The following is a 13,650-nucleotide window of genomic DNA, read 5'->3' as shown; positions in this document are numbered from 1 at the left end:
ACCCCCCCCCCAATTCCTTTATATTCTGAGCTTGCAAGGGCAGTTCTCTCTAATCTTTGGTGTCTTGGAATGTATTATACATTTTTTTAACCATGTTATTCTTGACACTGTAATTACCAATTCTGTATTTTGTACCAATGTTGTATTTTGTACCAGTTCTGTATTTTAAACAGAGCTGTGGAGTTGGTACAAAAATCTTCCGACTCCAACTCCGACTCCTCAGTTTATGAAACCACCGACTCAGACTCCAACTCTGGGTACCCAAAATGGCTCCATCGCTTCGACTCAGACTCCTTAGTCTAATACTTACCAGGGCTCTGGATTTTCTACAAAATCATCCGACTCAGACTCCTCATTTTGTGAAATCACTGACTCCAACTCCGGGTACCCAAAATTGCTCTGACTCCTCGACTCCAACTCTGACTCCACAGCCCTGATTTTATATATTGGTGTACACCATTGTTTGACTCGTTTTGTACTCCATGTTTATTTCTTACTTTGTACAGCACCAGGGAATGTGTTGGTGCTTTATAAATCAATACTAATGGCATGGGAAGCACTAGCTTACACCCGCTTATATCCACAACAATTAACATCCATACCCTCTAAACATAAATAAAAGAAAGAAAAAAGGTAAATCAATATCCTATCCCTTGCATCCACTGACACCCCTCTACTACCAAACCAACAGATCCTAGAGAATCAGAACAGCTTGCAAGACTTTGCCTTTCAAAGCTGGCCTCATGACCTCCATATCTCCTGGAACTTTTCTGTTCTACCATCTTTTTGGCCAATAGTTCTATCATTTCTTTAAAGCGGTATTGTCACCATAAACATCAAATTTCAACAGCAACTGGTCTGAGTGTATTTAGTGATAAAGATGCTAATCCTGCATTCAAAACTTTTTCTGCTGTTATGGTTTGTAATTATCACATACTTTAGGAGCACTGGACCTAGTGCCAAACAGTGCCAAAAAGTTGAATGCTGGGAGTTCTTTTGAATGCTGGGAGTTCTTTCTATCTATAATATATTCCTCCTCTTGCATTTATTTCCCTGCCTAGCTGATCACTTGTGTTTACAAGCAAGGCTGAGGTGACTCAGTGATTGGATGTGTAAATAAAAAATAAAAAAAGACTCTGGGAGGAGGGCAGCTAATGAATACACAATGAGCAAGAGAAAGGAGGGGGGGGGGGGAAGAGTCAGGGAGGATAAGATGTCAGCATTAGCTTGGCAAGATGGCCACTGCCTAGAATAGGATTTTCTGCTTTTACTTTGTAAAATTCACAGGAATCATTACATGGATAGCACAATACATCTGTTATGTAAGTAGAACTAGTATTTATCTACTTATATATGTGTTTTTTATTTCTAGGTTAGCATGGGTGTCGCTTGTTCTTTAATACAACATACAGCTGTGGCCTTATATCTTGGACTTTCACACTTCAGATACAGCAACATCAGCACTTTGGCCAATTAAGTGAATGCTCTGTACTGTAAATAATGCGTCATAACAATGCAGCCAGAATACAGCTGGATTTTACTCTACCTTTATATTTAGATTGCCTTTACATATCTCTTTTTTCCATAAGGACTGTTTCAAGATACAGTTCCAGAAAGTATGGAAAAGGGAGGCATCCCTCTCCCCCTCACATCTTCAAAAGACCAAATTTTGCATCATCTTTGCCTAACCCTTCCATGTTAAAGGGACTCCGAGCACCTCTCATGGGCATGCCTTTAACACAGACAACTTACAACAAATTTGTGCTATGATCCCTGTGGAGGATCCTCTTACAATGGCCATGCGTGTCACTTCCTCTTCCTGCTTCATTCAGTGATGCACTTCTCTAACTGAGAAGACAGGCGTGACCCGGAAGTTATAACATAGCCAAAATGGCAGCCGCGATTTTTAAATTGAAATCGAACAAAAACTATTTGGTGTAGAACTTGAAGTACTTTGCAGTACTGGCCGGAGTCTTAAAGGCATGCCCATAAGAGGTGCTCGGAGTCCCTTTAATAGTTCTGACTAGTTGCTTTCCCTAGTATCTACAATCTACGAGTTTCTGGGGTCCTTTAGATTTTTGTGATTCTGATGAACCCGAAGAAAGAACGTGCTTGTTCATCATCACGTAACAGCAATAGTAAAGGAGGTCCGGGAAACTGCTAGAGACAAAGGCCCATGTGCAATTCTCTTTTTCTCAGTTTTCTCCAAGTTGATATTTTCTTACCTTGTCAACAAAATGCCCTTTAAACCCCAGCTGGGTAGAAAATACACAAAATAATCTTGATAGTACTTTTTGTACTACTTTTGGTATGTGTTCAATTGCGAAATGCTAAAAAGTTACTTTAAAAAGAAAATTAAAAATGATAACTTTGGAGAAAAAAAAATGGATAAGAAGTGAATTGCATATGGGCCAAAGACACTTTATGAGAGTCATGAACATATTTTTTAGAAGGGTATGAAGAATTGTCACAGGTTTCAGTTACAGCGTGTTTAAACTCCCTTAACTAAAATATAAGTACACTTACTCTAAGGTTAGTAAAAGAACTCTTGAAAGCATTTGCGTAAAAATATTTAATTTCAATGCATAGATCAGTACAAGTTTATACTGCTCTGCTAATTGGCAAATGTTATCATTGCCAGCTAAAAGCTCTCTGCCTGGTCTCTTTCCTCTGTTCCACGTCCCTACTCTGTTGAACAGAGACATCGCCACGGCAATGACTTCAGCAGAAAATTAGGGGGAAGCAGAGTGAACCTGCAATAACTTAATTTCCCAATTAGCAGAGCAGTACAAATGTGAACTGCTCTCTGCATTGAAAGTAAATGTTCTTACACACAGGGAATGCTTTCAAATGTTCTTTTATGTACCTAAGAGTAGGTATTTAAATTTTAGTTTAAGGAGTTTAATCACACTTTAAAACTCATTACTCCAAGTGCAGTGCAATGTGTTAATAATGTTAAATGTTTAAAGACAACTGACTGTATAAAATATTGGTAAAGAAAGAATCTATTTGAAGGGAAAATGGACTGTGCGTTCCAACTGGATGGCCTGCATTCAGCCAGTGATGCCTGGGTGGGTAACAGTTCTAATAATAAAGAGCACACATGCTATGGAATTTCCAGACCTATCATATTGATTATAATATATAAACGAGCACAACGCTCCACTTTCAGCAAAAGAAAATAGATAAAATCCCTTAAAGAGGAACCTTAGGGAATATAACCGTTTTGTACTTTCCTGCTACTACACCACGGTGGACAGCACACTTGGGATTTCTTCTTCTCACAGATTGTGCTTCCCTAACCCTGGTACTTTCCTGATATCTACATATTTGTGTGCCTCTGAGGAAGCGGCATTTGGCCATGAAACAATTGTCAGGCAACCTATGGTTCTGTATAATGTATCTTTTGTATTGAATTGTCTAAATTTCACGACTGCATCGAGAAGATTTTAGACTGAAGAATAAAGACTTTGTGCTGTTTCTAAAAAAGAAAAAAAAATGTTTAGTCTTTAGACTGTTTTGTGAATACTTATTGCTTAGTGGAGTGGAACTATACTCCATTTTATTTGTGGACTTTGAGATTCATAAACAAAATTGCTTATTTTTACGATACAGGTAGTCCCCGGTTAACTAACAAGATAGGGACTGTGGGTTCATTCCTAAGCTGAATCTGTTCTTAAGTCAGAAAATTGTGCCATCTCTGTCCCCTGTACCTCCTCTGTGCCCCCCCCCCCCTGTGCCTCCAGTGCCCCCCCCCCCCCCCCCTCTGTATCACCTCTGCATTCTGTGCCTGTTTATACAAGTTAAAAAGCACTTATATCTTTGAATTTTTTAAAATCGAATTTCTCAAAAACTACAATTCCAATTTGAATTTTTTTTTGACTTGTTCCCATGGAAACACAGAATCCATGCTTTTCGTATCAGCGGGTCATTCATAAGTCGGGCGTTCGTAAGTCGGGGACAAGCTGTAGTCAATTATAAATTAGTCAGTGTTTCTCATTGTAAAAAATTTCTCACCCTGATGAACATTCTTAATTTTATCACAAGCGCTGATTCCTATGCTGCTGGTGGGTGTATCTGTGTACTGTGGAATGTTAGTTTGTTCTGCGTTTATAAGTGTGCAAAAACAACACCTGGTCTCCCAGAACACACTAGGAGGAAAAGGCTTCATGAGATCATAGCCTAGGCCTGGCATGGGCAAACTTGGCCCTCCAGCTGTTAAGGAACTACAAGTCCCACAATGCATTGCAGGAGTCTTACAGCCTGTCACACGAGCCCCACTGGCCGTGAACACGCAAAACCGTCCGATCCGATTCTAGCACACAGATTGAGAGCTATGGACGCAATCTGCGTAGAATTGGCGGAGTTTGAGCGTCACGACGCAGTAGGGAGCCTGTGAGGTTACGAAAATACACTTTTACTCCAACCCAGGGGTAGATTTGCCACCATCTCTGTTTTCTATCAGCCCAGAGAAAACTGCTAACTGGCTATAGACCTGTGAAACAAACAACCGGTTAAAACTGTGCAATTCCTATCTATCTATCAAAACAGTAGCGTCCCTTCGGAAGTTTAGGTCTCGTCTGTGTATACTGAATAGAAGGTTTTACTGAGAGGTAAAGACCTTTTAAAAAGCCTTTATTTGTTACAATATAAATAATTAATATATACAGACAATCGTGAACAATTAAACGATGAGAGACAGTGATAACACAGTACATAAAAGAAAAAGGGATAAAAAGAACGAATACTTATGATTCTGTGGAAAGTCCGTTCGGGAAAAGACAAAGTTCCTTTGTTGCAGTTAGTTCGCAATATGGCCGAACCACATGGCCGTTGCTCCGCCTGCAAGATGGCCACTGCTATTTCCCCAAGCAGTGGCAGTCTTTTCGGTATGATGGAAAGTGGGGGAATTGGCTGGGGGTCCTCATGCAATCAGTTTTGAGCACTGACATTTCTGGGCGGAGTCTCAAGCTCAGCCCAGGGGCGTGTCAGGCAGTGAGTTCTCAGGGGAGGAACTTCCAGCCATCCACAAAATATGTCCAATTTCATACCCCGCCGGGGTTTTGTCGCACATGCAAACCGATTTCATATTCAGATTGGGCTGAGAATACACGTTCATAGGACATCAAACTTGCAATATTTGGGGCGCACGGGGACCCCATTATTCATATCTCAGCCCCTGCTCGGGTTACCTGGCTATGTCTAGTATCACCATATTCTACAGAATTAGGGAAACAAAATTATGTAATTTTCATATTCCTCCCATGGATGGTATTGGCAAAATGTGACAAAGTTATCAACACCATGCATTCCATACTCAGTTTAGTCGGTGCCGTCAAGACTGGGAGGAATGTAGGTGTCAATAGACCTCATGCTGTGCTAGCTTCCCCTGTTGAATAGACTCTGTTGGTATTTCAGCTCTGCCCAATTAGCACATTAGTGTCACCAGAGCTTTTCCGGGAGCCTTAACAGGATTTCTTGCTAAACCAGGTTGCTTTAGCCATATGCTAACGCAGGCCCATTCAGCCCTCATGGCAAAAGGGGGGGGGGGAAGGCAGGAAGGAAAAACTTCTATTTTAAAAATAAAGAATGTCAGTTTTCCGATCACGGTTGCGATCGGACAATCGGCCGCGAATCCTCGGACGACTGGGCGTCGCCCGGCGTCACACCTCCCCCTTCCCGAGCTCTGCTCAGGGAGGTGTCAACAGGACGCCTTCCGTAGCAGCTATTGGCGCTGTTGGGTCGGGTTCCCCCTGACACCGCGACAGCCCATCAGCGTTTTGGTGTCGGCTGCCTGCTTTGTGTTGGATCGTAAAGTCGTACTGCTGCAATGACAGGCTCCACCGTAGGAGCTTGCCGTTGGTTCCAGCAGTACGGTTTAGCCAACTCAGGGGATTGTGATCAGTGACGATCGTGAAGGAGCGGCCGTACAGATACGACTGCAGTTTCTGTAGGGCCCACACGATCGCCAGGCACTCCTTTTCAGTTGTGGAGTAGGCTACCTCTCGGGGCAGGAGCTTCCGGCTCAGGTAGAGGATAGGGTGTTCATCCCCCTTTCCATCCACCTGGCTGAGGACTGCGCCGAGACCGTAGTCAGAGGCATCGGTTTGCACCACAAACCGACGACTGAAGTCTGGGGCCTGAAGCACAGGGGCGCTTGCGAGGGCCTGCTTCAAGGCCTGGAAGGCATTCTCGCAAGCGGGGGTCCAGCTAACAACCTTGGGGTGCTTCTTGCTAGTGGCATCGGTCAGGGGCTTCGCCAGTGTACTATAGGCGGGAACAAATTTCCTATAGTAGCCGGCGGTCCCCAGGAACGCCTGGACATGCTTTTTCGTGATAGGTCGAGGCCATGCCAGGATGGCGTCCACCTTTCCCGTGTCAGGTTTCAGGGTGTTACCCCCCACCCGGTGACCTAAGTACTGCACCTCGGTCATGCCAATCTGACACTTACTCGGTTTAACCGTCAGATTGGCCATGGCCAGCCTCTCTAGTACCTGGGACAGGTGTTTGAGGTGTTCTTCCCAGGTGGGGCTGAACACCGCAATGTCATCCAGATACGCTACAGCGAACCCTTGCATTCCCTCTAGCAGGTCGTTCACGGCCCGCTGAAACGTGGCGGGGGCGTTCTTCATCCCAAAGGGCATCATCGTGAACTCGAAGAGGCCGAAAGGGGTGATGAAGGCCGACTTTTGCCTCGCGTCAGGTGCAAGTGGTATCTGCCAATACCCCCGGCTCAGATCCATGATTGATAGGTACCTGGCTGATGCCAGTGTATCTAGCAGCTCATCAATGCGAGGCATGGGGTAGGCGTCTGTAGTGGTGATGGCGTTCAGTTTCCTGTAGTCTACGCAGAACCGAGTTGTCTGGTCCTTCTTGGGGACCAGGACAACAGGGGCTGCCCAGGCACTACTGGACTTTTGAACCACCCCTAACTCCAGCATCTCCCTCACCTCCTTCTGCATGTCCGCCTGTACCTCGGGAGAGACACGGTAAGCGGATTGCCTGATGGGGGGATGGGTACCTGTATCTACCCCATGCACCGCCATACTGGTCCGCCCCGGGATACCGGAGAAGGTGTGCTGGTACTGGCCCAGCACCTTCTGTAACTGCTCTTGCTGGGCTGAGGCGAGCTGTGGATTGACGTTTAGGTCGCCGTCCACATCTCGTACGTCAGCCAGCAGGTCTAACAGGGGGTCTGCCTCTCCCTGCTCTAACCGGCTGCACACTGGCAGCGCATACTGGGTCCTGTCATGGTGGGCCTTCAGCATGTTTACATGAAAGCTCTTCTGCTTCCTGCCCCCCATGTTCACTAGATACGTCAGAGGGTTTAACCGCTGCACTACAGTAAAAGGCCCCTCCCAGGCTGCTTGCAGCTTGTTCTGCCTCACGGGAAGAAGGGCATATACCTTGTCACCCACATCAAATGACCGCTCTCCAGCAGTGCGGTCGTACCATGCTTTTTGTTTGGCCTGAGCCTGGGCCAGGTTGTTGGTCACTACTGCGGACAGGGACTCCATTTTGTCCCTGAACTTGAGGACGTAATCGACCACGGAGACATCAGTGGGGTCGCCCTTGCCCTCCCATGTCTCCCGCATCAATTGTAAGGGTCCTCGGACATTCCTCCCATACAGGAGTTCAAACGGGGAAAACCCGGTTGACTCCTGCGGCACCTCCCTGTACGCAAACAACAGATGAGGCAGGTATCGTTCCCAGTCCCCACCTTGCGACTCAACAAACGTGGTCAGCATTTGCTTCAGCGTCCCGTTGAACCGTTCACACAGTCCATTGGTCTGCGGGTGGTAGGGACTGGAGACAATGTGCGTCATGTGTATCTTTTTGCACAGGGCCTCCATGAGTTCGGACATAAACTGGGATCCCTGATCGGAGAGCATCTCCGCAGGGAACCCGACTCGGGAGAAAATGTTAAGTAGCGCGTCTGCTACCTTGTCCGCCCTCAGGGAGGAAAGCGCCATGGCCTCAGGATAGCGGGTGGCGTAATCCACCACCGTCAGGATGTACCTTTTGCCACTGCTGCTGGGAGTGGGCAATGGTCCAATTATGTCGACTGCCACTCTGTGAAAGGGCTCACCTATGATTGGCAGTGGACACAAGGGAGCCTTGCGGGGGTTCCCAGCCCGTTTTACCTTTTGGCAAACAGTACATGAGCGGCAATAGTTGGTCACATCGATCCGCATCCTGGGCCAGTAGAAATGACCCTGGATACGGTCAAGTGTCTTGTGGATTCCCAAGTGCCCTGCCAGGGGAATGTCATGTGCGGACTTCAGCACATGCCCCCGGAAGGCACTGGGTACCACAAGCAACTTGGTACCCACACTTGTTTCACCTTCGGTGGGCTGTACAGGCTCGCTGTACAGCTTACCACCTTCCCAATATACCTTGAAGGTATCTTCATTCGTGAGGGGCTCCGAAGCCTGTCTTCTGAGTGCCTCGAGGCTAGGGTCAGTCTGGAGTGCTTGCACAAATGCAGCACTCTCGCTCTCAGCCAGCTGGCCCGTGGCATATGCAGTTAGTGGCTGAAGGCTACCATCCCTGTGGTCAGAGGAGGGGGAGGAGGCCGGAACCTCTTCCACCTGCTCTGAGCCCAGGTTCTGAGCAGCGCGGCTGCGTGTTACTGCCAGTACAGGTACACCTTCAGACTGGCACATACTGGCATTACTCACATCCTGGCTGCATGCATGAATTACAGTGACAGGTACAACAACATTTTCATCACAAACAATCGGTATATCAAACACAGGTACCTGTGACACAGGTACTATTGGACTCGGTACCCCTGGACTGGGCACATTCAACCCACCTCCCCCCTGTTCTTGCCCCTTGGTGCAAAGTACCTTAGTGTGGGCGGAGAGTCCGTCTCCCTCCTGGCAGTCTGAGGGGCTTGGGGCAGGTTCATAATAGGACACAAGCTTGCCCAGGTCGGTCCCCAACAAAACTGGGACCGGCAGTTGGTCCAGGACCCCAACAACCTTCTCTTGAACCCCCACCCCCCAATCGATGGACACCCGAGCCTGGGGAATGCGAGAAAGAGTGCCCCCCACTCCAGTGAGGGTAAGGTATTTGTCAGGGAGGATATTTTCCGTCGGGACCAGGTGCGCACGCACCAGGGTGACATCCGCTCCAGTGTCGCGGAAACCGGTAACAAGCTGGTCGTTCACTGTAACCAGCTGGTGGTTGCTCGTAGCGGAGTGGATCCCTCTCCCACCTGCGAACATGACGTTGTTGGGTGCTCCCGGCTGGGGTGCGCTGGCTGGCGGCAGTTGCCGTGGGCGAGGTGTAGGTGGTGCAGGAGCTGGCGCGGTCTGCCTCCGCTCCGGGCAGTTAAACTTCATGTGTCCGGGCTTGCGGCAAAAGTGACAGGTGATGCCCTCTGTTACTGCAGGCCTGGACGCAGCAGCTGCGCTGGAGGGCCTCTGGGGCGCACGGCTCACAGAGGTAGGAGAGTCTGCAAAATTGTGGGACTGACCTCCTCTCCAGCTAGATGGGGCAGTCCTGCGGGTCTCCGGCACCCTGGTCGTTGCAAAGGTCTCAGCGAGGTCTGCAGCGACCGTCGCTGACGCCGGTCGGCGCTCCAGCACAAACTGGCGTACATCAGCCGGGCAAATGTTCAGAAACTGCTCCAGGACGATTAAGTCCTCCAGGACACCGTAAGACCCTTTAGTGAGGCCTAGCGTCCACTGGCGGAGTGTGGTGAGCAGACTGCTGACCACATCTTGATAAGAATCAGTAGATTTTTTCTGCCAGGACCTGAACCTTTTCCGGTAGGCTTCTGGCGTCAGCTGGTACTTAGTGATTATAGCCTCCTTTATAGCGGTATAATCATTGTCCTTTTCCACAGGCAGCTCTGAGAAAGCATCAAGCGCTTTGTAGCGCAGCAAGGGTGTCAGATGTCTGGCCCACTGGTCTTGGGACAGACGATACTGACGGCAGGCCTTTTCAAAAGACCTCAAAAACAAGTCAATGTCAGTGTCTTTTTCGATAATAGCAAATTTAAATTTTGCACTTACTGGAGCGGCAGTCCCTTCAGCATGGAGGCTGGGCGTTGAACTCCGGCTGGCTTGCTGCACTTTCGCCATGTTCAGCTCATGCTGTCGTCTCTCCCGCGCCTCTGCAGATTGGCGTTCCTCTCGCTTTTGCTCCGCCATGTACTGCAGGTACTTGTCCACATCAGTTTCCATCAGCTTTTGCAATGCCTGCTGCATTACTGGATCAACATAACTGGACAGTCCAGTACTGGCCGGTTCCAGGCGAGTACTTTCAGGGGTTCTGGGGTCGGGGATCACACTGACAGCCTCCTGCGTATCTGTTGCCGCATTGCCCGCGGGTTGCTCAACCTCGGTACGCACAGGATCTTCAGTCTCTGGTTCCCCTCGACTTGCGTTAGATGAGCCGGTGTCCTCCACAGTGGACACCTCCAGCGTCCGCAGATTCTGGCTATCCCATCGGCACAAGTCCGTTATCAGGTCCTGCTGTTTCTTGCCGCGGATGTCCATGCCTCTCGCCTCGCACAGACTCTGCAGGTCGGATAGGACCATGACCTTGTAATTCCCGGACATTTCCATGCCAAATAAAAGAAAACTTAGGGGAGGGGTACTGGTTACACAGTCTCTCTGTATATATGAAAAATATATTGCACTCAGTCACTACCAACGAATTAGTTCGTTTCTCGATAGGGCTAATTCGATAGCCCTACCTGAGATACTATCAGCACACACAGATCCCAAACGCTGCCGACCACTGTCACAAGAGCCCCACTGGCCGTGAACACGCAAAACCGTCCGATCCGATTCTAGCACACAGATTGAGAGCTATGGACGCAATCTGCGTAGAATTGGCGGAGTTTGAGCGTCACGACGCAGTAGGGAGCCTGTGAGGTTACGAAAATACACTTTTACTCCAACCCAGGGGTAGATTTGCCACCATCTCTGTTTTCTATCAGCCCAGAGAAAACTGCTAACTGGCTATAGACCTGTGAAACAAACAACCGGTTAAAACTGTGCAATTCCTATCTATCTATCAAAACAGTAGCGTCCCTTCGGAAGTTTAGGTCTCGTCTGTGTATACTGAATAGAAGGTTTTACTGAGAGGTAAAGACCTTTTAAAAAGCCTTTATTTGTTACAATATAAATAATTAATATATACAGACAATCGTGAACAATTAAACGATGAGAGACAGTGATAACACAGTACATAAAAGAAAAAGGGATAAAAAGAACGAATACTTATGATTCTGTGGAAAGTCCGTTCGGGAAAAGACAAAGTTCCTTTGTTGCAGTTAGTTCGCAATATGGCCGAACCACATGGCCGTTGCTCCGCCTGCAAGATGGCCACTGCTATTTCCCCAAGCAGTGGCAGTCTTTTCGGTATGATGGAAAGTGGGGGAATTGGCTGGGGGTCCTCATGCAATCAGTTTTGAGCACTGACATTTCTGGGCGGAGTCTCAAGCTCAGCCCAGGGGCGTGTCAGGCAGTGAGTTCTCAGGGGAGGAACTTCCAGCCATCCACAAAATATGTCCAATTTCATACCCCGCCGGGGTTTTGTCGCACATGCAAACCGATTTCATATTCAGATTGGGCTGAGAATACACGTTCATAGGACATCAAACTTGCAATATTTGGGGCGCACGGGGACCCCATTATTCATATCTCAGCCCCTGCTCGGGTTACCTGGCTATGTCTAGTATCACCATATTCTACAGAATTAGGGAAACAAAATTATGTAATTTTCATATTCCTCCCATGGATGGTATTGGCAAAATGTGACAAAGTTATCAACACCATGCATTCCATACTCAGTTTAGTCGGTGCCGTCAAGACTGGGAGGAATGTAGGTGTCAATAGACCTCATGCTGTGCTAGCTTCCCCTGTTGAATAGACTCTGTTGGTATTTCAGCTCTGCCCAATTAGCACATTAGTGTCACCAGAGCTTTTCCGGGAGCCTTAACAGGATTTCTTGCTAAACCAGGTTGCTTTAGCCATATGCTAACGCAGGCCCATTCAGCCCTCATGGCAAAAGGGGGGGGGGGGAAGGCAGGAAGGAAAAACTTCTATTTTAAAAATAAAGAATGTCAGTTTTCCGATCACGGTTGCGATCGGACAATCGGCCGCGAATCCTCGGACGACTGGGCGTCGCCCGGCGTCACACAGCCACAGTCATGACTCATCGGCAAATGCATTATGGGACTTGTAGTTCCTTAACAGCTGGAGGGCCAAGTTTGCCCATGCCTGACCTAGACTGTGACATCACTGGGAGGGCGGGGTTATATACCAATATACAGCAAAATATAGATATAAGAAGTGTTTCTGATGCTGGAACCAGGATAATTAACATGAAATTGGGTATCCTGAATAATGCATTACATTCTTCTATATGTCGTCCCTGGGTCCCTGGTTCGAATACCAGCCAGGGCGCTATCTGCAAAGAGTTTGTATGTTCTCTCCGTGTTTGCGTGTGTTTCCTCCGGGCACTCCGGTTTCCTCCCGCATTCCAAAAACATACGGATACGTTAATTGGCTCCCCCTAAAAATTGGCCCTAGACTACAGTACTTACACTACATAATATAGACACATGGCAATGGCAGGGATTAGATTGTGAGCTCCTTTGAGGGACAGTTAGTGACAAGACAATATATATATATATACATATATATATATATATATATATATATATATATATATACATACATACACATACATATACATACATATATATATATACATGCACATACACATATATATATATATATATATATATATATATATATATATATATATATATATATATACACACTGTACAGCGCTGCGTAATATGTTGGCGCTATGTAAATACTGAATAATAATAATAATAATAGCATCAGTTCACATAGCCTAGCAGTAGCCAAGCAAAGGAAAGGCAAAGAAAAATCAAGGATAAAGAGTAGTACTTACGGCTGTACACATCATGTAACCCCCACCAAAATCAAAGCGGCATTGCTCATTCATTGAGTACTCAATTCCTGGTAACTGCGGAAGAGATGGCCAGTCATGTGCAAATGGATCATCACGAAGGCAATCATAGGAACTGTAAAAAAAAAAAAAAAAAGTTTCCGTTTTTTAGATCGGTAAATATACTTAAAGGACCTCTGTCGTGAAAATCTTAAAATTTTAAATATATGTAAACATATACAATTAAGAAACATGTTTCTTCCAGAGTAAATTGAGCCATAAATTACTTTTGTCCTATGTTGCTGTCACTTACAGGAGGTAGTAGAAATCTGACAGAACTGACAGGTTTTGAACTAGCCCATGTGTTCATGGGGGATTCACAGGAATTTCCTTATTTTCAAAATGCACTTCATGAATTGCAGTTGCTCCTTCCAACTGCCAAAAAAGTGTGTGGTGAGCAGGGAGGCTGGCCAGCATCTTTGTATAAATCTTTTTCAGGGAGAGTCTTTCTAAAGAATAAAGGTCATGCTGAGAATCCCCTATGTAGAGATGGACTAACCCAAAATCTGTTGGTAATGTCAGATTTCTACTACTTACTGTAAATTCCAAAAACATAGGAGAGAAGTAATTTATGGCTCATTTTACTCTGGAAAAAGTTTACTTATTTGTATGCGTTTTAAATTTTAAGATTTTCGCAACAGTTCTTCT

At 46.6% G+C, this 13,650-nt stretch overlaps 1 protein-coding gene across 1 annotated transcript in view; it reads right to left on the bottom strand.

Annotated features, from left to right (window-relative positions):
- Window positions 1-13,650, bottom strand: part of LOC137564350 (A disintegrin and metalloproteinase with thrombospondin motifs 2-like) — a 418,259-nt gene that overhangs the window by 121,141 nt on the left and 283,468 nt on the right. Inside the window, exon 9 of the mRNA XM_068278125.1 lies at window positions 12,946-13,078. Within this exon, the coding sequence (XP_068134226.1) occupies window positions 12,946-13,078 (133 nt within the window). The remainder of the gene's footprint in view (window positions 1-12,945; window positions 13,079-13,650) is intronic.

The sequence above is a fragment of the Hyperolius riggenbachi genome, chromosome 3 (assembly GCF_040937935.1).
Source record: "Hyperolius riggenbachi isolate aHypRig1 chromosome 3, aHypRig1.pri, whole genome shotgun sequence".
Taxonomy (NCBI): domain Eukaryota; kingdom Metazoa; phylum Chordata; class Amphibia; order Anura; family Hyperoliidae; genus Hyperolius; species Hyperolius riggenbachi.
Note: the sequence above shows the minus strand (reverse complement) of the source record. Positions and strands in the feature narration are given on the sequence as shown.